The 23,408-nt window shown below is 34.1% G+C and overlaps 2 protein-coding genes across 4 annotated transcripts; one reads left to right on the forward strand and one right to left on the reverse strand.

The window, feature by feature from the left end:
• The first annotated feature begins 2,908 nt into the window (after positions 1 to 2,908).
• LOC132608746 (protein LITTLE ZIPPER 1-like) lies at positions 2,909 to 4,471 on the forward strand. The gene is made up of 2 exons (XM_060322478.1): positions 2,909 to 3,141; positions 3,952 to 4,471. Exons 1-2 carry the CDS (start codon positions 3,038 to 3,040, stop codon positions 4,157 to 4,159), a joined length of 312 nt encoding a protein of 103 aa, XP_060178461.1. The 5' UTR covers positions 2,909 to 3,037; the 3' UTR covers positions 4,160 to 4,471.
• Positions 4,472 to 5,395: 924 nt separating this feature from the next.
• On the reverse strand, positions 5,396 to 22,745 carry LOC132609853 (probable sodium/metabolite cotransporter BASS5, chloroplastic). 3 transcript variants are annotated; one of them, XM_060324024.1, is made up of 13 exons: positions 22,453 to 22,745; positions 21,354 to 21,395; positions 21,151 to 21,236; positions 20,328 to 20,458; positions 19,505 to 19,698; positions 19,181 to 19,433; positions 17,913 to 18,166; positions 17,566 to 17,648; positions 16,820 to 16,890; positions 10,381 to 10,459; positions 8,121 to 8,189; positions 7,089 to 7,268; positions 5,396 to 6,970 (listed from the first exon to the last, which is right to left on the reverse strand). In XM_060324024.1, exons 1-12 carry the CDS (start codon positions 22,601 to 22,603, stop codon positions 7,161 to 7,163), a joined length of 1,521 nt encoding a protein of 506 aa, XP_060180007.1. In that variant the 5' UTR covers positions 22,604 to 22,745; the 3' UTR covers positions 5,396 to 6,970; positions 7,089 to 7,160. The 3 variants fall into 3 exon arrangements, with proteins under 3 accessions (XP_060180007.1, XP_060180006.1, XP_060180005.1); XM_060324023.1 differs by lacking the exons at positions 5,396 to 6,970; positions 7,089 to 7,268; positions 8,121 to 8,189; positions 10,381 to 10,459 and having other exon boundaries at positions 16,327 to 16,890; positions 21,350 to 21,395; positions 22,453 to 22,523; XM_060324022.1 differs by lacking the exons at positions 5,396 to 6,970; positions 7,089 to 7,268; positions 8,121 to 8,189; positions 10,381 to 10,459; positions 21,354 to 21,395 and having other exon boundaries at positions 16,327 to 16,890; positions 22,453 to 22,741.
• Between the last annotated feature and the right edge of the window lie 663 nt (positions 22,746 to 23,408).

Raw genomic sequence — 23,408 nt, forward strand, 5'->3', positions numbered from 1 at the left:
TGTGGTCCTTTATTTCATCACCAAAAAATATACAAGAGTCAGAGATTACACCAATGAGCTAAACCTCTGACGAATTTACAACAGCCAACATTCTAATGGTTATATACGTATAGGTTATTCGAACTTGAAAATACAAAAATATTATACACCATCACATCAGTGAATATGAGTTAAACTTAGCTTTATTGATCTGCAAGTGTGAAATTATGGTGAATGAAGGTAGTAAAAAAGGCAAGGTAGAGCTGAAATCATATGAGAGGAAGTTGTTTGAAAAGATCTATAATCTGTTAAAATCAATACAGACTTAGTGAGAGATAAGGTATAGTAGAAGAAAAAGATAATTCATTGTAAATATCACTAAAAAATGTAAATTAGTTGCGAACTTCGTCGTTAATATATTTTTGAGCAGCTTAAAGCTAAAATAACAATTTGATAATATCTCACTAGTTAGTCGTTATATAGATTAAAGAAGAATTTTGTTGTTTAGTTACATAATTTTTTTCGCCGCTTATTTTTATTTTTAATAATATATGTTTAGTCATGTTAATACCTTTTTAAATTCTACTAGAGATTCTTATATCAATAGAAAATATATAGCACTTCCAATTTTTAGTTTATATAATGTTGTCTCAGATTGAAGTTAAAATAGTCTAGGGGAATTCATGTAGACGATCAATTTATCTTGTGTTGTTGTTATCAAAGGAAATTGGTAATGAATACAAAAAAGAGGTACTCAATTACATGGAAGACTAAAATGGGCAAAGAGTGCCAAAGCCAAATTGGTTTTTTCTCTACCTCTTTCCTTCTCATGCCAGATGTTTGATAATAAATTGACTTGACAAAATACCATTTGGAAATCTTAGGCATCCAAAGGTTAAAAAGATGATTCTTCTAAAGTACTTGAAACACACGTAAAGTATTAAGAATTTTCTATTAAAGATGTAGTGTGATCGAATAGATAGGATTTCTTCGTCCTTATGTAAAAGTCTCGAATATAAGTCTATTAAAGATATAGTGTGATCGAATAGATAGGATTTCTTCATCCTTATGTAAAAGTCTCGAATACAAGTTCTGAAAATTGATTACTAATAGATTCATGAAAAATAAATCTCATACATGTTAAATGTTTTTTAAATGTAGCGAATCACACCGCTTTGGCCAAGTAACGCGCCCGTGCTTAGAGAAAAATTTAAACATACTATCTTTATATTTTGAATTCCTTTAATAAATAACTCTGCCAGGTATATATGAATGAAGTTCTACAACAAACAACATTATTTACTCCTAGAGTTTTTCCCTTTTTCGTAAATTCTTCAAATCCTAAAAGTGATGCATGCAAATGAGAAGAAAGATTTTTGGAATAATTATGAGTTGTAAGGCAGAGACATTTCCTCCTTCTTAGGCTTTTTCTTCACGGAAATATATGGGCTTGCTGCTATAAGTAATCATTGAGTTCTCTTGTCATCATTACCATTTTTGAAAATATTAGACCAATATCTTCCTCTTTCCCTCTCTCCGCACAGTCACAAAACTATTTGAGATGTCTCAACCTTATAACCATTTTATCTGAAAAAATAAATGACCAGAAATTATTCCAAAGCAGAAAATTCGTATTTGAGTTTTGAGTATGATGTCGTCTTTAATAAAGAACATTCTACCCCTTAATTAGTAGAACTTTCCTGCATGAATCGGATAATTCGGACTGGAGACCGAGTAACAACAACATGGGCAATTTGCACGATTGCCCTTCGTTGGGGGTGGTCTTTAATTTTTGCCCCTCAAATTGCTGGTCTTTAATTTTTGGCCTTCGCCTAAAATACTTCAAGGTTCTGGGCTCCAAACCCAGCTTAATCATAAAAATAAAAATAAAATCGCAAGGCAAGACTTTGCAAAAAGTCTGTCTTATGCGGCAGATTTTGCCTCAAGGCATAATTAAAAATCCGCCAAAGACGGCAGACTTTTAGTTATGCCTTAACCAAAGTCTGCTGCATAAAACAGACTTTTTGCAAAGCCTTGTTTTGCGATTTTTTTTTTGTTTTTGTTTTTTTACTGAGCGGGGATTCGAACTCAGAACCTCGGGGTATTTTCGGCTACCTTTTTAAGCGAAGGACAAAAACTAAAGACCAGCAATTTGAGGGTCAAAAATTAAAGATCAGCAATTTGAGGGACAGAAATTAAAGACCACCCCAAAAGAAGAACAATCCGCACAAAAGAATGCAACAACAACATACCTAGTGTGGTTGCACAAGTGAGTCTGGAGAAGGGTAGGATGTACGCAGACCTTACCTCTATCTTTATGGGGTAGAGAGGTTGTTTCCGATAGACCCTTGGCTCGAACGAAAGGACTAGGACAGAGTGGGTTTTTTTTTTTTTTTTTTTTTTTTTTTAAAAAAGAGGTTAGAGATCGGCACACTTTCATTTACTTAATTATATTTACAACATGGCCCTTCACGCATGAACTCCAATTTTTTACGATCAACACATTAAAACATCGACATTTGCACAAATAGCCTTTTTATGCCACTCTTTATATTCGGTCCAACGAGCTAAATTTATCCGTACGAAGTTATCCAACTACTTTTTAAAGTGTTGTCTAATAATGGACTAACAGTGGACAGAAGTTAACGTGGTATACACAGTGAAAAACAAATCTACTTGAGCATCAAAGATGTGGTGCAGTGAATGAGACTGTTCTTTCTTTAATTAGAGATTTTGGGTTTGAGTCCTTAATATGAATTTTTTTTGATAGGGAGCGGTTCCCCCGAGTGGACCTTACGAGGCGCGAATTAGGATTTATTTGGCTCCAATGCAGGTATCGACACCTGGATATTGAAAAATTGAAAAAAAAGAAGAAGGAAAAAAAAAAACTCCACCTATTTATAGGATCTCACTCACTTCACATTTCTCTCAAATCTTCATTCATTTCATCATTCAAACCTCCTCCTTAATCCATAATATTCTTCTCAACTAAAAAAGAGACAAAAAAAAAAAAAAAAAAAAAAAAAAAAAACAAGAAACCCACTTAAAGGATCAAGAGATGTGTGTCAACTCAACAGAATGGAGTGCATCACGTATCCATTACTTTTCTGGGCAGAAACAAAAACCAAAACGCTCGAGAGTTCAAGTTCATAGACTTGCATGGTACCTAACTTTCACACATAGTTTAAAATACTAAAAATTTTCTTTTAGAAGTATTCTTTGATTTTCTAAGGCATGAAAATCTTCTCGCTTTCTGTTCGAGTTTAACGTTATATAGATAGTGTATATAAATTTTGCATCAAGAGTGTAGTTTTACCAACTTTGACAATATAATTTATCGCGTTTTGCAAGTTATCAATTCATGTTTGCTATAGAGGTTAATATTATTTAAGTTATATAACCAACAGTTTCTTACACTCAGTACTATTTGGCCTCTGATAGCATGTTTATACCATTTTTACTAAATTATCGATTAACGCTTATCATACAGATTTTCTGTCAATACCATATGAGTGACCTGATTGTGTGAATATTTTTACACTGTCAGTACATATATAGAAGTTAATTTAACTCTAAAAATCATCTGATTATGAAAAAAAAATCATAGTGAGTCATTTATTCTTGCATATCCGATAAAAAACCGAGTAGGGTGGTTGAGGTATCCACTACTCAAGTCACCCTCTCCCAAAAGAGAAGCTTCTATTCTAAAAGCGGAAGCTTCTAGCTTGGCAGCTAGAGTACTCGCTTGACACTTGAATTATTATTCACGAACAAATAAATTGAAAAAGTCAACAAAAAGATTTGATTCTGACCTCGTAGAGTGGGTGTTGATTAATTTTTACATTACCTAATAATATAAAAATTATTTATGCTTTGGTTGTATGTTAATTGAATATTTATGCTTTCGGTGTATATTAATTAAGCTCTTTATGCATTACCATATGATTTACACTATTAAATTTGGTTTTTCAGGAGGAAAAAGAATGAGGAAAAGGCAGAAGCTGAGAAAAATATGGAACTAAGAAACTTGAAGCTGTACATGGAGAACATGAGTATATTAGAAGAAAATGAGAAATTAAGGAAGAAAGCAAATCTCCTTCACCAAGAAAACCTTGCTTTAATGTCTGAATTTCAGAAGAAATTTTCTCAATTGGATCGGTTTCCGTCACCCTTAATTTAATTAGGGACAGAGCTAGAGTTTAGGTTATGGGTTTGACCGAATTCAGTACGTACCTTTGGAGTCTACACTTTGTACTTGTCTTGAAAAAGAAGTATTGTCTTGAAAAAGAAGTATTGTACAAATTATTAATTTAAAACCCAAACATGTAAGCTTTAAATTCTGGCTCCGTCTCTACTTAATTTGCTTCTTCTTCATAAGCAATAATGTCAATGAACAAACCCTACTTCATTTAGTAGCTTTTCTAGCTTATGTACTCTCGAGGGTTCTGCTAATAACTGTTATATTTATTAATGAGAAAAAATGAATTTCTTACCTATATAAGTGTTCAATTCAAACTGTTGCTAATTTATGTTATTCGAACTCTTTAGAAGTATTGCTACATACGTGTTGGTTGATCCTTTAAAGATGGATAACTTTTGGAGAATCCGACACACATCGGATAACATTTTTAAAGAATCCGAGTAACATATACAACTGCTAATTATGATCTTTGTTAACCATTTTGTATATAATATTGTTATATTAGCATTTTCTCTCTTTATGGTTTGCATGGTTCAATTCAAATTATGCTGCTAATTATATGGCTCAGATCTTCCAAAAATGCTGCCTTATTTGTGTTGGGCCCTCAAAAAATGGATCGCTTTGGAGAATTTGACACACACCCGATAGTAACTTTGATGGATCTGAGCAACATAACTGCAAATTCTCATCTTCGTCAGCCACTTTGTTTATGTTGTTATACTAACATTTTCTTTCCTTATTGCTACTCTTATTATATATACCAACACAAGATAAATATATGCCTACACAATATAAAGAAATTTTACGCTATCAATATAGTTTTATATTACAGGTTATCAATTCACGTTCGTTATAATAAATATTTGCAGTTATTAGCGTATAAAGCAGCAAAACAAACCAAGTTTTGAAGATGTTCATATACTCAAAGAAGTAAAGCAATAGTTCAAAGAAAGCTGCTGTGTAACTTTAACATATAATCTTTAATACTTAAGGGTCCAAACCTGAAAAGCATTATGCTTGCAGGTTAAACAATTCTTTAGAAGGGTAAAAACACATTCCGCCATTTACATTTACGTGGAATATGTATAGAGTTTAAGGGAAGGAACGAAATGTTTTCAAACTTATGGTCTTAAATATGCTATAATAATTGTGTGGTCTAAGACTTCCGAAACTTGCAATATTATTATGCCATTAGCTTTTATACACTGACAGCATAATTTTCAGTCGCCTAAAAAGTAAATACAAGAACCCATAATAAGTGGAATTAGTAGCTTGAAAAATAAAATAAATAACCTATTACAACGTATTAAAATTAAATACACTAATAATGTTTAATGCCTTTGAGTAGATAAAAATGAGGAAATAATATTCAAACAAGCAGGCAAAACCATCGACAGTTGCGAACTTGTGATGGAATGAATATAATTCCTTCATCAGAGGCTTCATACTCGAGAGAATGCTTCCCCTTTTAATGGGACTCATGCAATGTTAATATAAATTAATCGGACCCCAAAATAGGTACCAAGTCCAATGTGAAACAAAAGGAAAAGCAGACAAAAGTAAATGGAGGAGTCCTAAATGTACTTTAGAAAAAAGCAAAACCCAATTTTCCAACCGTAATAAATACTTGCACTAGTAACCTTTTGTCTGAGCAAAACACAATTTTCCAACCAAAATAAATACCAGTACTTGTAACCTGTTGTCTTTCCCCCACAAAAGAGTCCAGTGAAGCTTCTTAACACGTGAGGTTAGACAAGGAGCCCGGAACACAATTGACCCCCCAAAAAAAAAAGTAGAAATGAACCAAAATATTCCAAGGAAAAAATGTAGAAATGAACCAAAATATCCCAAGGGAAAAAAGTGATATGAAAGTACACTTAACGCAAATTACTGCGTTATTCCATTTTTTTTTTCAATTACTCTCTTTCGTTTAAATGTTCACACTTTTTCCGTACTTTAGCTATAAATTAATCATGCTTTGAGACTTCGAAACTTCAATATCTTATGTAAAACCCAATTTGTTTTTGTGCGATTAATAATATAGGCTCAATATATCAAGGATAGGCAAAATTTCGGGTTGTCGTTTTAGAGGTTGAAAAGTGCTCGATTATTAGTGATGTTTGACGGTATATTTGTCTTTGAGCAGCAAGATTTATGAATGTTTGATTTAAACAATGTGGCATGAACTTAGGTAGTTGATTTAAACAATGTAGCATGAACTTAGATAGTTATACAAATCCAGTTTGATAGCATAAAATTATAAAATAACGATTATAAGGAGAAAAAGTAGTTGTATATTAGTGAAACTTTAAACGTTCATAACTTTGCGCTCGAATGTCCGAGCATAATTTCGTGAGAAGTACTAGGTATTCGATGAAATAACTGAGATGCGCACAAACTGATTCAAACTTCACTATTACCAAAAAAACAAAAAAACATATTTTAGATCCTTCGTCTAGAGGCAGATGAATCCTTCTTTTTTCGTGGCAAGAAAACATATATATATATATATATATATATATATATATATATATATATATATATATGTGAAAACATCACTAAAATCTCAACAAATATCCCGAACACATAATTTCAGAAGTACAATAAAATCAGTCTAAAAACCTAGAAGGTTGAAAAAAATCCTGGATCCACTTTTGATTTCTACCGGAGATAGCTCAGTGCACACTGGTATATCTTCTTGCTAAAAACTCCTCATTTCTTACCCATGAAAGCAACGACTTCATCGCGTTCTACACATCATTTCACTACGCGTCATATGTTCGTATCTTCCTGTTGTTGTTTTTCAGTGAAACCACTTTAGGGATCGTTACGTTAAGGACATTTTTATTCAAACCTAAGGTCCAAGGTGCATGTATAAGAAGTGATGGGAAGAAACAGGACAGAGTACCTGTTAGACTTAGAAACAGAAACTGATCGGGGCAAGGAGACTGGAGAAAGTACACACTGGACTCGACAACGCTCACAATTTTTTTGACTGCTTCTGTGATGATCTGTATATCCGGAATGCTGCCAAGCACATTGTGGCATTACCTATTACGGTCAAAGCCGCTTGGAGAGCCACTATTACCTGAAATTCATGCACAGAACGGAACGTAAGTCATATCTCCATTACAGAACAAATATTCTGCTTTACGAATGAATTTAAGCATATATGAGAGGGGTATCTAGGATTTGAAGGTTATAGTTTCCCAGAACAATATCAAGTTAATACTAAATACTGGGTTCACATGAACCTGTAACCAACACAATATATCAACCCCTGCCTAAATGTTAATTAACGGCAACATATAAGGGAATGTGTTAAGAGAGATCAACAAGAATCTTCCCCGGGATTCCCTTAGAGCATTAATCTCCGTAGTAACCTGTTGTAAGTTCTAAATTCTTACAGGATAACACAAATGTAATTGTGCTAATAGTCAGAGGAGTACGCATGGTCAGTGAGGAATTATACAGCCGACCACAACTTGTTTGGGGCTGAGGCATAGTTGTTGGTAATGTTAGGCAGAGAAGTAATCATAATATCTAAATGAGAGGGAAATAAGGTATGAGAGATATTGCGCACAGATAAAATATCCGCCGGATTGAAGCAAATAGCAGCCAAAACCAGTAAAATGGTCACGAGGTCAATGAATTAATGGATTAACTCTATGCAATTCCCATCCTCCCATAGGCCGAGAAATTCATTTTTCTCTTTAACTGGGATTGCAATTTTTGCTTCATTATTAGTGTTAATTACATAGCACTGGACATTTTCTGTAAGGATTATTCACAAGAGAAGAAGAAGAGGGTTATATCTAATCAGGTTGCCTATTAGGATAGTGAAACTGTCATACTATATAATTCGCAGAATATCGTTGCAATCAGTATACAAATAGAAGTTCATAATTTTCATTTTAGGAAAAGAATTACACCTACTTACCTCAAGAGACTCCGAGTTATAAAAGAAATGCCAAGTGCAGGCACAGAGTGCTCCTCCCAGCAGGGGCACCTAAATGACAAAGTAGTAAATGAAGTCATTTATGAGCCAACAAATGGGCAAAAACAAAGGAAGGAGACGCAAAGGTGGCCGGGAAAAATGGATATAAGTGCTAACTGATCAAAGAGAATCATGAAGTGATAAGTCAACACAACCAATGAAACAAAAAACACCATTTATGAGCCAATAACTCGGATAAGACAGGAAGAAGATACACGTGGGCTTTACACGATTAATAGGATTAGATATATATCCCTTCAACATAGGTTGTCTAAAGGATCTCGGAAACCCACCAAAGTTCGAAAGCCAGCAGCTTTCAGAAAATGGATTCCTATTCAAAGAGTGGGGAGAAAGGAATACTGAGCAAGTGTGAAATGATCGAAGAGAAAAATGAAGTGATAACTCACCATGACCAATCAAATAAAAAACATCACTTTGTTAAGAAAAGATACATTTTCACAACCTGAAAACCTCTCTTCTTGAAAGACTTGTTTTGTCCCATCTTGTCATTGATCTAAATAATATTAGAAAAATAACTCAATAATCAAAATCAACAAAATTTTGACATTTGAACTATGTTGGCCATGTCATGGGAAAGGTAAGAAAGAGAAGAGGAACCTGAAGAGCAAGAAGTTCTATACTCCATGGATAGCCAGCCACCAACTATATATATGGATTATAGTAGCACTGTGATGGAAGCATAACCTCAACAAAACTGTGTCACATGTAGGGGTTTTCTGCCACTGCTCTTTATGAAGCATTCACGGTCGGACAGCAATGTCATTAAGGTAGGTTAATGAAACCTGTTTGGAATTGAGGTGTAGTTGTTATTGTTGCTTTTGGTTTATGATAATATTGAAGAATAAAATAAAATAAAAAAGGACTTCATAAACACCAATAACTCTCCCTCAAAGAGTCAGCCGTGAATCAATCGAGACGCAACTATCAAGGTTTGGGGTTGACTGCAATAGGCACCGACTATGAATACATTCATTTCAGCCTCTTATTGTTTGTGTTTATTAATCTTTGATAACAAAATGAAGATTGTTTAAGGGTCTTAAGCATCTTAGCATCGTCATTACTATGACAAGATAAAAGAAAAAAAAAAAAGACAGTATTATATCCCCTCCATTTTTTATATTTACAAAAACTCCGAAGTTAAATAGTGACATTATGGTTTCTAAAATGATTTCACATGAATAATTAACATTGTTGCTAAAATCACATGACAATATTTAGGAACTTCTTTACTCTTAAATAGATCCTAAGAGATAAATTGCGGGTCCAAGATCGAATTGTCTGATTAAACATATGGGAACATAACAATGACACCAACAACACACCCATTGTAATCCCACAAGTGGGGTCTAGGGAGGGTGGTGTGTACGCAGCCTTACCCCCTATCTTGTAAAGGTCGAGAGGTGGTTTAGGCTCAAGTATGCACATCAAAGACTGTTCTGTACACAAACTTATGAGAACACAAACTTTATAAATTTACAGGAAAGACTGTTCTGTACTTCCAGAAGAAACACTATTTAAGCATAATAGCCAATTCTATTGGACCAGCTATAGGTCCTGATCAGATGTTGCGACATCTAATATATTACCAAGAAGAGTGTATAATGTCACAAAGCTTGCATGTACTTCTGCTTTGACTCGCTCTACAGAGTTTTTCAATGACGGTGGTGTTCGGGCCAGTTTACACGCACCTCAAATAATTCCATCCGGTATCTGTTACTTCCCACCAACACAGGTATTGGATAGCTCTGTCGACCGAGGCTTAGGAAGACGGGAAGAAATCATATAGTTTTTTGCTTCTACAGAGATCTGAACCTGAAACCTCACTCACACATCCAACTTACATTTTTCTAAGTTCTACATAGTACATACCATGGGAAGTTTTTGTTTTTGAGCAACGCAAAATATTTCAAGGATTGTTCTTTCTGGAGTTTTTGAGTTCAACAGAGTGTTTTTTTTTTTTTTTGACCAGTTAACATATAGTTCAACAGAGATTGGAAAGGGAGAATATAGCATTATCATCAACCAAGCTAAAATTTCAACGCACTGAGATAAGTCATGTTCAAAAAATATTTACAGTTCATGTTAAGCTCATTGACAAAAAGAAGATTCAATATTGCAGACCTAAAGGCAAAAGCATCTACACACCAAAATTAAACAAACACGAATGAGCAACATTACTTACCATTGCCCAGGAGAGTCCCTTCCAAGATTCATTCCCTGACTTCTCCCCGTATTGCCAAACGAGAGCCATAGCGGTAACCCTTTCGAACAAAGTTAAGAAAATCAGTCTTTTCATTCAGCACAAAAAACACATGAACAGATCAATCCTACGACGAAGCGCATTCCCTCTGCCCCAATTTATTTAACACCATTTTTGGACGTTTTAAAGTATTTGATATCATTCCATTTCCATACAACTTTCACAATTTTCAAGAAATCAAATTAACTAAATTATTCAAACTTAAGTTTTGATGAAATGTTTTAGTATCTACTAAACTAGTTTAAAAGTATTACTTTATTATTTTGTTTCACTACCACTAATGGGAAAAGGGTAAAAATACCTATCTCACATACAAATATCTTAATTTACCCTCCATTATCATTAGCAAATTATCTTGTATTTGTCTTGACCCTAATGGAGCTAGAACATGAAATATAACGGAATGTCATTATAAACAATAGTCAAAACGTAAAGGGATAAATTTGGACATTTTTCCCTAAGTATTTTCACACATGGGATTCACCAACCCACACTGGAGCTTTGTAAAAATCGAGCACAAATATGCTGTTATTTGCTTAAGGCAAAGGTATGTACGACCCTAAAGTATAATAGAGGATATAATTAAGATATTTTGCATAGTAGATGAGTAAATTCGAGCCTTTCTCTATAATATATACCGGGGGCGGATGCGTAACATGCGTTACAAATTCATCGGAACACATTAATTTTGGCTCAAATTCTATATATCTGTTAAAGAACTCACTATACTAGTACAAATAATAGATTTTGAACTCAGTAAATCAAATGGGTTGTGGTAGAACCCGAACTCGAACTCATAAAGTTCAAATCTTGATCCACTTCTAATAATATATGCACCAAAATAACAGTTAAACTCTCATTCCAGTCAAATAGAATCATACAAAATGAATACAGAAAGTACCATTCGATAATACTGGACGATAAAATTAAGATATTTTGCATAGTAGTAAGTAGATAGGTAAACTTGAACCTTTTCTCTATAACATATGGTACGAATTCATACAAACACAGTAACATTTACTCAAAACCTATATATATATTTTAAAAAAAAAACTCATTAAAAATAACTACAAATGATAGATTACGAAACCACTAAATCAAATGGGTTGTGGTAGAACATGAACTCGAACTCATAAAGTTTAAAATCTTGATCCGCCTCTAATAAAATACAAACTAAATTTTCCCATCTATCCAAACCTTGGTAGACAGAGTTACTCGGTAACTCTGCTAGGAGGTAGCAGGTACCTCATGGAATTAATTGAGATGCACACAAGTTGACCCGAACACCACGGTTATCAAAAAATATATATATATATACAAACCAGATTAACATCTTAAACCCTCATTCAGTCATATATAAAACACGAAATAAGGAAATTACCATTCAACAACACAGGAAACATGACTAGCCACGTATGTAATGAGAGAACATTAGAAGGTTCATTGAACTTAAAAGAAGAAGAACCCATTATAGCTAACTCAAAACCAGAGGCAAGGCCCACAATTAGAGTTGTAAAAGCAAGTCCAGATAAACCCAAAATTGTTGCACCATATTTTAGGTTCTGTGATGAATTACTAATAATAATGGGTGTTGAAAAATGGGTCCTTTTTCTTGCAGAAAAGAGAAAATTTGGACCTAACCATACATAGCATATGTTACATGTTTATTTGAACCCATTAACTTTGGCTCAAAACCTATACTGCCTCCATCCCAAATTATGTGATACACTTTCCATTTTAGTTCGTCCCAAAGAGAAGGACACCTTTCTATATTTAGTAATGATTGAACTTTAAACTTCCCATTTTACCCTTAATGAAATGCTTTTGAAACACACAAATATATGTGTCTTATTTTGGACAACAAGTTTCCGTTCCTTCTTAAACTCCGTGCCAAAGTTAAACACGTTCATATAAATTGGGACGGAGGGAGTAAGAAAAACTCACTAAATAAGTACAACTAATAGATTTTGAACCCATAAAATTTAAATCTTGATCAACCCCACATAGTATATGAACCAAATTAACATCTTAAACTCTCATTTAGTCAAATATAATCATAAAAATTGAAATAGAGAAATTACCATTCAACAACACTGGAAACATGACTAGCCCAAGTGTGCAATGAGAGAGCATTAGATGGTTCATTGAACTGAAATGAAGAACCCATTATAGCTAATTTTGAACCAGAATCAGGGCCAACCATTAAAGTTGTAAACGCAAGTCCAGAGAAACTCAAAATTGTTGAAGCATATTTTAGGTTCTGTGATGAATTACTAATAATGGGTGTTGAAAATGGGTCTTTTTTCTTGCAGAAAAGAGAAAATTTGGACCTAACCATACATGGGATTTGTTACATTTTATCTGAAACCATTAACATTGGCTCAAAACCTATACTGCCTCCGTCTCAATTTATGTGACACTCTTTCCATTTCAGTTCGTCCCAAAGAGGATGACACCTTTCTATATTTAGTAACACTGAACTTTAAACTTCTCATTTTACCCTTAATGAAATATTTTCTAGCCACACAAATATCTATTACTTATTTTAGACCACAAGTTTAAAAAGTCATTCCTTTACGTTCTTAAACTCCATGTCAAGTCAAACACGTTGCATAAATTGGGACGGAGGGAGTAAAATAAGTACAAATAATAAATTTTGAACCCAATAAAATCAAATCTTGATCAACCCCACGTAATATATGAACCAAATTAACATCTTAGACTCTCATTTAGTCAAATATAATCATACAAAATGAAATAGAGAAAGTACCATTCAACAGCACTGGAAACATGACTAGCCCAAGTGTGTAATGAGAGAGCATTTGAGGGTTCATTGAACAGAAAAGAAGAACCCATTACAACTAACTCTGAACCAGAATCAGGGGCAACCATTAAAGTTGTAAAAGCAAGTCCAGAGAAACCCAAAATTGTTAAAGCTTATTTTAGGTTCTGATATGAATAACTGATAATGGGTGCTGGAAAATGGGTTTGTTGAAGGGAAACTTACGTAAATATACCCTTCGGCCGACTAGTTTACCAAACACTACACTTTGGATGTATATGTTGTGTATACGTATGTATACTATATGTTTAGGTATGTATATTTAGTATAAACTTTACACTACCTAACACCGTGTACATATTTTGTACACTAGATAGCCTAATAGTATTTGGCTGTAATTTTCCCTTTAAAGAACTACATGAAAAGTACTGCAAGTTGCAATTCTTCTCATATCACTATGATGAAAAAATATATTTTAAAATGTTTGTCAGGCTTCAAGTAGTTTAACTATCGAGAAGCGAAACATAACAAGAGGGAGTACAAATAAGGGATTCCAAACTTCTTGATCTTAAACTACTATTCAGTCAAATATAATCATATAAAATGAAATGGAAAAAGGGTCAAAAATGCCCCTTTACTTTGGAAAAAGGGCTAAAAATATCCTCCGAACTAATTTTGGGTAAAAAATACCCCTCTCGTCATTAAAGTTTTAAAATATACCCCTGTCTTAACGAAAATCCGCAACATAACTGTATTTCATTTTTAAACCCGCTCCATTTAAAACCGACCCAACTACATAAAAAATCCATATGAGACCAACTTGTTCACAGGTCCTACATCTGAAGCCACTAGGCACAGGAGCAGGCAACCATATGTGTTTTCTATTTAGTTGGGTCGGTTTTAAATGGAGCGGGTTTAAAAATGAAATCGGGTTATGTTGCGGATTTCCGTTACGACAGGGGTATATTTGAAAACTTTAATGACGGGAGGGGTATTTTTAACCCAAAATTAGTTTGGCGGATATTTTTAGCCCTTTTCCCAAAGTAGAGGGGCATTTTTGACCCTTTTCCCAAATGAAATAGTGAAAGTACCATTCAACAACACTGGAAACATGACTAGCTCAAGTGTGTAATGAGAGAGCATTTGAGGGTTCATTGAACTGAAAAGAAGAACCCATTACAGCTAACTCTGAACCAGAATCAGGGCCAACCATTAAATATTGTAAAAGCAAGCCCAGACAGACTCAAAATTGTTGCACCATATTTTAGGTTCTGTGATGAATTACTGATAATGGGTGCTGGAAAAATGGGCTCTTTTTTCTTGAAGAGAAAGAGAATATTTGGACCTAACAATACATAGCATATGTTACATGTTTGTCTGAACCCATTAACTTTGGCTCAAAACCTTCGTCTCAATTTATGTGACACTCTTTCCATTTTAGTTCGCCGCAAGAAGAATGACACATTTCTATATTTAGTAACGATTGAATTTTAAACTTCTCATTTTACCCTTAATGAAATGCATTTAAAACACACAAATATCTGTGCCTTATTTTGGACAATAAGTTTCCGTTCCTTCTTAAACTCCGTGTCAAGTCAAACGAGTTCATATAAATTGGGACGGAGGGAATAAAAAAACTCACTAAATAAGTACAACAAATAGATTTCGAACCCATAAAATTTAAATCTTGATAACCGCACATAGTATATGAACCAAATTAACATCTTAAACTCATTTAGTCAAATATAATCATAAAAATTGAAATAGAGAAATTACCATTCAACAACACTGGAAACATGACTAGCCCAAGTGTGTAGTGAGAGAGCATTAGAAGGTTCATTGAACTGAAAAGAAGAACCCATTATAGCTAACTCTGAACCAGAGGCAGGTCCAACCATTAGAGTTGTAAAAGCAAGCCCAGATAGACTCAAAATTGTTGCACCATATTTTAGGCTCTTTGATGAATTACTAATAATAATAGGTGTTGAAAAATGGGTCTTTTTTCTTTCAGAGAAGATAAAGTTTGGAACTTTAGGTGTAAAGGAGAATTGAGTTTGTTTTAGATTTGGAAGAAAGTGAAGTTTGGAAAGAGATAAGGAAATTTGAACTGCCATTGTTGTTTCTTTGAGAACTTCTTTGAGAACTACTAAAGAATATGTTTAGATAAGAGAGAGAGAATGGTTTTTGTCTTTTTTGGCTTTCTCAAATCCGGTGTATTAGTATTTGAGTTCGACTAAATTGAATTCGCGTGTTACAGGTTGAGGAATAACACGCGAAACTTTTTCGACCTAAAATTATACTCTATATGTTGAAATTATTTTTTATGTGTATGCAGTAGATATTGAATCACCTTGACGGTTTCTTATGTTTACTTATTCGTATTTTTAACCTCTTTAGTGAATTTGGCTCCGCCACCGACTGATCCCATTTCTAGGGACAGCCTCTCAATAGGATTTTTTTTCATTTTTAATGGCTCAAACCTGAGATAATATAAGGACTAAAATTAACAAAAGAAAGATGAGAAGTAAAGAAATAAAAGTATTGTCAAGCTTATCATAAACGACATATAATTTCATTCATATTTAATTATGTTATATCATCGTTTCGTACTAAATAATAAGCTAATGAATCCCATTCGCGTTCCACTGAATCTAACAGTCAAATTTGTAGTAAGACTCATAATGATCAATTTAACGAAGATCTCATTCTATTGCGGAAGCTTATAACATTGGTCCCGCTAAATCCCAATTTAATGTCTACACCTTCAAATTATTATTGAAGACCGCAAATTCAAAATACTTAGCAGAAACTAATAAGGTGAATATCATCCACATCTGAAGATAGGCAAATAAGTGCAACTTTTAGACAAATGAAGATCACAAACGAAAATTTGCTGGTGCTTCATAAATGTTATCACAGCCTAGACGTTTTCACAACAATATCAGTACATATTTTATTTTTCAGGTTACTAACTTATTATAGCAAAATGACTTCTGCTTTTCAGGGAGGGCAGCCATTCTTTAGCTGCGGGTTGGGCAAAATCAAGTAACTTTAGCTCAAACCTTATATTTGTATTAGAGAATTACTTTATATATAAAAATAATACTATATTCAGAATCCAGTAAACAAAAAAATGTGATCCAAAATTCATAAACTAATTTAGTTTGGCCACTGCTTATGAGTGGCAGGTTTCCTTCTTCATGAAAAACTGCAGATGGAGTAATTAGAAGAGAAAATAAATACATCCTTTAAGTTGTACAACAAGGTTCTTGACACCACTAGCACTGTCAGGACAGTAATTTGCTTACGATCTCCCTTTTCTGAACGAGAAATTCCCGAGGACCAGTTGCTGCACAGTTTGAAACTCGATCGATACTGTTTACGTTTCTGTTAGTTGCTTAATATGTTATATCACTCCATGACAGTTTCTTTCTTCCTAGTCCACAACATCACTAGTGAGAAGCCCATTAATGATATGATCACAACCTGTATATCACTCCATGACAGTTTCTTTCTTCTTAGTCCACAACATCACTAGTGAGAAGCCCATTAATGATATGATCACAACCTGTATATCACTCCATGACAGTTTCTTTCTTCTTAGTCCACAACATCACTAGTGAGAAGCCCATTAATGACATGATCACAACCTGTAGAAGGGTACAAAATAGATTTTCTTAGAAATGATAGGAAATTTTAAAAACCACAAGCTGAGGTAAAAAACAGATTAAAAGTTATGTTCACCAAATAATAAATTTAGTAAAGAGCTAAAGCTAACTATGGAAGTTGAAAGGTTGATAACCGTTCAACTACTCTTAAACACCAAACCTATGATGCTCGGATTCTATAAAGATGTTGCCGCATTGTGTTGGATCCTCCAAAAATGCAATACTTTTGGAGGATCCGACATGCACCCGACAACATTTTCGGAGAGTCCGAGCAGCATAGCACCTCAACTACACTCTCAACACCAAATCTGTGTTGCTCGGACTCTCCAAAAATATTGGCCCACCTGTGTTGAATCCTCAAAAAATGCAATACTTTTGAAGGATCCGACACGCACCTGACAATATTTTTGGAGAGTCTGAACAACATAACACCAAACTAGCTGGGGTCAGATAAATGAATCCTCCATATCCCAAGATGGAAGGAACTATGTAATCTAAGTAGTACTTCATAATCCTAGTGTATTTTTTTTTCATAATCGAGAAATCCCTAAAGGCGAGCTGTTCCAGCACATAAGGGAATCTTTACTAAATGAACTTTCTATTTTTCCTACTTCTTCAATAGGAAAGGTAAGTTCAAAGAATCGATAGATGACTTACTGATATAGCTGGAGGGACACCAACAAGAGGATCTTGGAAAAACTTATTTGCAAGAGCAAGGGCCAAAAGACTGCTCTGCATGCCTGCAAGTGCGATGTGGAAATGACAACATAATCAAGTTCCAATAATTTATCCGTCCCGTCACGGTGATAATACATTCAGATCTCTCTATAACAGTCATCCTCTATAACATGTTACTATAACAACCATGTTTTCTGTGACACCGATCTTTCATGTTATGTTATATATATAATATGTTCTCTTAAAAGCATTTTGCTATAGCAGCAAAAAAATATTTGAACAATGCTGTTATAGAGAGGTTTGACTGTATCAGGTAATCTCCAAACCTGTTTCATATGACAGTGTTCTTTGTAGAGCTTTGACGTCTGGCGTTTTGTGGAAGGCTAGGCCGGAAATTATATAACCCAAGATGAATGCTGACAAATGAAATGCAATCACAAGGAACAAAACAGACATTCCTGAAGGGGACACAAGGGAATTTATGTTAATAGCAAGTGGAGCTCCAACACAGAGAGCAGTCACGAAAACCGATAGGGGAGGCAACAATGGCCGAATAGCATTGCAAATATGCGGGAAGAATCTGTTGAAGCAAAACCAAAAGTCATATAAGAATGAAGTTCGGGTTCACATACTCATAAGAAAAAATAACAAAAATGGTCCTTATGTTTGAGGGGAGGTTCAAAATAGTCCCTTAAGTATGCTTGAACAGATTTGGTCCTACTACACAAAGATTCAGAAGCTAACATTAGGTAACTACTACGCAAAGATTCAGAAGCTAAAGTGTGAAGACTGCAGATCAGTTTTTGTTTGTCTAAAGAAGATTCATTTGGATTTGATTACATTGCACCTGGTGAGAGCATTGAAGTGTTCAAACATTGCATCAGCCAAGGCATCAAGAGTGTTCGCATTAACCTGCTGCTGCTTTCATGTTCTGTCCTTGCTTGATCTTTTGATCAAAGTTTTGCTTTTTTTTTTTCTCTTAGTTTTTGCTGCTGATCGAGTGATCTGCTGATTTTCTGTTTCATTGCTTTATTTCTCCCTCATTGTAAAACTATTCTTTTGATTTATGGAATAAACCACTACTGATGACGGTCTTCTAGTTTTTAAAAATGAACAGATTTGGTCCTTTAAGTTTGTCAAAAGTTAACATTTTTAGTCCCTGACAAACATTTAACAATTTAACAGTGGAAAAAAGAGATTCAACCCTAAACACCAAGAAAGTCCCATCAAAACCTAAAATACGCAACACAAAAAACTGCACTAGACAATAAAAAGACATTCAAAAAAAAAATAGCAAAAATTACACCTCAAAAAGCTATACCAAACTCTAGAAATAAATTAAAAATAGCAGAAACTACAAAAATTATACCTCTAAATGTGAGTTTCCGCTCATTTCTTCTTCTTTTTTCATCATATACAGCAGATCGAACAGACAGAGTTCGGTAAATATTTGACGGCGACTAAAAGTGTCAACTTTTGGCAAACTTAAAAGGACAAAACTACTATGTGCATACTTAAGGGACTATTCTAAACCTACTCTCAAACATAAGGGATCATTTTTGTCATTTTCTCCAAATACTCAAAACATCAATACCTATTCAGAAGCAGTCCACCAGCAACGGGTGCAACAACAATTTGCAGTATGTTGGAAATCATTCCCTTAACATCCACAGGCAACTTTTTACCAATAAGCAATAACGTTAAAATCGGAGTGATAAAAGCAGCAGTAGCTGTAGATAACGCTGTCATCACTATACTAAGGGGGGCCATTTGTGGATCGGTTAGAAAAGTAGCATAGTTTGACAGCTGTGCTCCGCTAACACAGGAGGTCAACATAATCCCTGCAGCTGGTACACAGCTCACATAACTTTAGTCAGCATACTATTTTCTTTCTTGGTAAAGCGATCAGAGATTTTACCTAAGGAAGTTGGAAGACCAAATAAGGTCATTGCAACTGTGCCAATAAGATACCCAAGTAATGGCTTCAGAGCAAATTGACCGATATACCCAGCAAAAATGGCAGCAGGTTTCTTGAAAGCTTCAAGAAAGTCCTTTTCACTTGAGTTGACTCCAACTGCAAACATTAAAAATCCTAATGCAGGGGCATAGTACCTACAAAACGGTAAGCATCATGGTAAATATGAGGCCATAAGATAAGATAAAAAGAAGGGATAATAGAGTCGAGGGTCGGAAATAACCTCTTTACCCCAAAAAGGTAGGGGTAAAAGTTTGCGTACATCCTACCCTCCCTAGACCCTACTTGTGGGATTACAATGGAACGTTGTTATTGTTGCACTTGCTTTGTGCAGTAACCAAGGTTAGTATGTCAAACAGGGAAAAGAATTCCACCTCAACTGAATTCTTTGTCTAAGAAACAACATTTTAACAAGACCAAATTTTAGAAACAAGCATCCTATTATTATGTTACCCTGTGCAAAGGGCGGAGCCAAAATTTTAAGTTTATGAGTTCGCAACTACATCTATAATTTCTTACTAGGTTCTGGATATATTATTTATACATATTAAATATTTTTTAATACAAATACCGCGTTTGATCCAAAGTTATTGGTAGCTACCGAACTCGTAACTATTACTGTGGCTCTGCCACTTACCCTGTGAGCTCCCGATAGAGTTGACAAACCTAACTTTTTCGCCAAGGTGAAAATTAAGATATCATGAGAGACTTTTGGGATAGAACAAAATCGTTGAGAAAATATGCGTTGATGGAATGATAGACAAACCTGCTGGTGAACCAAGTAAATGAAGGTGGATAGATAAGAGCCAAAATTGTGCTAGCAAGAACCACATGGGGCAGAAAAGAGTTTGCTCCCTTCAAAATTGTCCAAAAGGTGTTCTCCTTTTGTTTCAGATTCTGAAATATCACAAACGTCTACTGTTAAAACAGACAACTTAAATGCAAATACCTTATATTATAGATACAAGCTAGTCATCCTTTTTGTGTCACAGATTCAAGCGAAAGAAGCATTAGAAAGTTACTAAAACTGTAGAAACCTGTTCCTTCATATAGAAATGTCTCAGATTAGAAATAACAGTCAGTAAATCAGCTTGAAGTGCAAACTGGAATATGCAGGAGCAAAAAGAATTGCTTCCTGTATTAACTGCTTCTCAAACTTGGAGCTTTTATGGACATAAATAGAGAATTTTCTTTTTCTTTTGTCTATTTTCTAAAAGGGTAATGTCTGTAGCTTGCACACACCTCAACTATTCCACTTAGTACTTACTACCTCACAGGTAGTGCAGGCATCAGGTAATTCTGCCAGCTATGGCTTAGGTAAATGGAAAGAAATCATGTAGCGTTTTTTGTCTCCGTTAGGATTCAAACTGTAGTTTCTCATGATTGTTATCCCATTTCATTGACTGCTAGGCCACACCCTCTGGTGCTAGAAAATTATCCATATCAAGCTCAGTTTTTTCTATGGAACAATGTTATTCAAAGTCCTACAAGTATCTCATTGTTCAATTCCACATACCAATACAAGTAAAAGTCACAAAAATGGACAATTGAAATTTTAGTAGATAGCTCAAAAAGTTAAAACGGAAAACCTCAAGTGATTCAGAGTCACTAGGCCCAAGCGGTTCGGAGAACTTCTCTGAGATACATCTAGTGACCAGCAGTCTTGAATTACCACCTAAACAAAAAGATTACATTAATGAGTACAGAGTACATTATCAACTAAACTTGAGAAGCAAAAAGATTCAAACTTTGAGAAAAAAAGAATACAATTAAGTTTTAAAATGTCACCTACTTGGCAATGTGGATTGTATAGCTGATGGAATCAATCGTACCCCTTCAAGAACCGAAATAGAAATTGGACTAATTCATTAAAAGGGCCAGTAGAAACACACACTTGATACTGGAAAATTGAGAAGGGGCAGCAAAAATACACTTGATATTGCAAAAAGATCACTAAAATCTCTTTTTTTTTTCTAACACAAATACAATTTGGACTAATTCATCAAAAGGGGCAGCAGAAATACACTAAATATTGCAAAAAAAAAAAAAAAAAAAAATCTCTCCATTTCTCTTTTTATACTTATAAGTACAGAGTACATTATCAACTAATAAACTGCAAAAGAGATTACAATTGAGTAAAAAAAACACCTACAAATTGGACTAAACTGTCAAAAGGGCCAGCAAAAATACACTTGATATTGCAAAAAGATCATAAAAATATCTCCTTTTTTTTTTTCTAACACAAGTACAATTTGGACAAATTCATCAAAAGGGGCAGTAGAAATGCACTTAATATTGCAAAAAGATCATAAAAATCTGTCCTTTTTTTTTCTTCTAACACAAGTACAATTTGGACTAATTCATCAAAAGGGGCAGTAAAAATACACTTAATATTGCAAAAAGATCATTAAAATCTCTCCTTTTTTTTTTTCTATCACAAGTACAATTTGGACTAATTCATCAAAAGGGGCAGTAAAAATACACTTAATATTGCAAAAAGATCATTAAAATCTCTCCTTTTTTTTTTCTATCACAAGTACAAGTTAGACTAATTCATCAAAAGGGGCAGCAAAAATACACTTTATATTGCAAAAAAATCATAAAAATCTCTCCTTTTTTTTTCTTTTCCTTTTTACACTTAAAAGTAAATATAACAAATAATCCTGAGGAGTGGAAGCATTTCAAACAAACAGCTCCAAATACACTTGACAATTTGCAAAAAAAAAAAAAAAAATCATAAAAATCTCTCCCTTTTTTTTTCCCAACACAAGAACAATTTGGACTAATTCATCAAAAGGGGCAGCAAAAATACAATTAATATAGCAAAAAAAAAAAAACATAAAAATCACTCCTTTTTTCTTTTTTCTTTTTATACTTTATAACAAACAAACCTGATGAGTAGAAGCATTTCTTGGAAAAATAAACAACTGGATATTGATGAAAACAATTAAGAGATTTGTGAAGTGAAGGAAAATCAAGAATCTTGAAGCCTTGATTATACTGCTGCTGTTGAAAAAGAACAAGTTTAATACTGGAACTCATTTTTTTTTTTTCAGAAAAATTTGAAAGAGACTTGTGTTTTTAAGTCCTTTTTGGGGTCTAATAATAATGTAAATTTAGTGACCCAATTTTAGCAAATCTATTAATAGTTGAAAATGAATTCTTCTTTCACCCTATTTTTAGGGACCAAAGCTCCCACCAACCTATGGCTACATAAAAGAAAAAGAAAATTAATTTGGAGATAGATCATTAAAAGAAAAAAAAAAAAAAAAAAAGGGGGAGGGGGGGTGGGGTGGGGGATCTAAATATGCCTTTAAAGTAGATTTAATGGTCAAAACACCCGTAAACTATCACTTTTTCATGAGTTTCGTATCTTAACTATCTATTGTTTTATTTACCTACATTAACAATTTACTCACTATGTTCAATTTATGTGATATGAAGAAGTGACTATTGCCATCTTAGACAGGCAAGTACGAAGACTTCGAAATAAGGAAGTAGCTTCAGTCAAAGTGTTGTGGCGAAATAACAACCGGGAAGAAATGACTTGGGAAGCAGAAGAGAAAATGAAATCCACATATCCGCACTTATTTCAACCCCCAGAAGAGGTTCATGATGAAACACCAAGGTTATATGGTATGTACACTTTCCTGTTTATGTATATTGATTGTGTGTGGCCAAATGCTGTTGCTATTTTATTATGGCCCTATGAGGCACAGTTACTATGGGTTGTTATGACAGGATGGTAGTGCCATATTGCAGGGGAAACTCTGGCGAAATTTTTGTAAAATTCCCGGATAGTTTAACATTCGAGGACGAATGTTCCAAAGGGGGAAAGAATGTTATA

Source organism: Lycium barbarum, chromosome 9 (genome assembly GCF_019175385.1).
Source record: "Lycium barbarum isolate Lr01 chromosome 9, ASM1917538v2, whole genome shotgun sequence".
Taxonomy (NCBI): Eukaryota; Viridiplantae; Streptophyta; class Magnoliopsida; order Solanales; family Solanaceae; genus Lycium; species Lycium barbarum.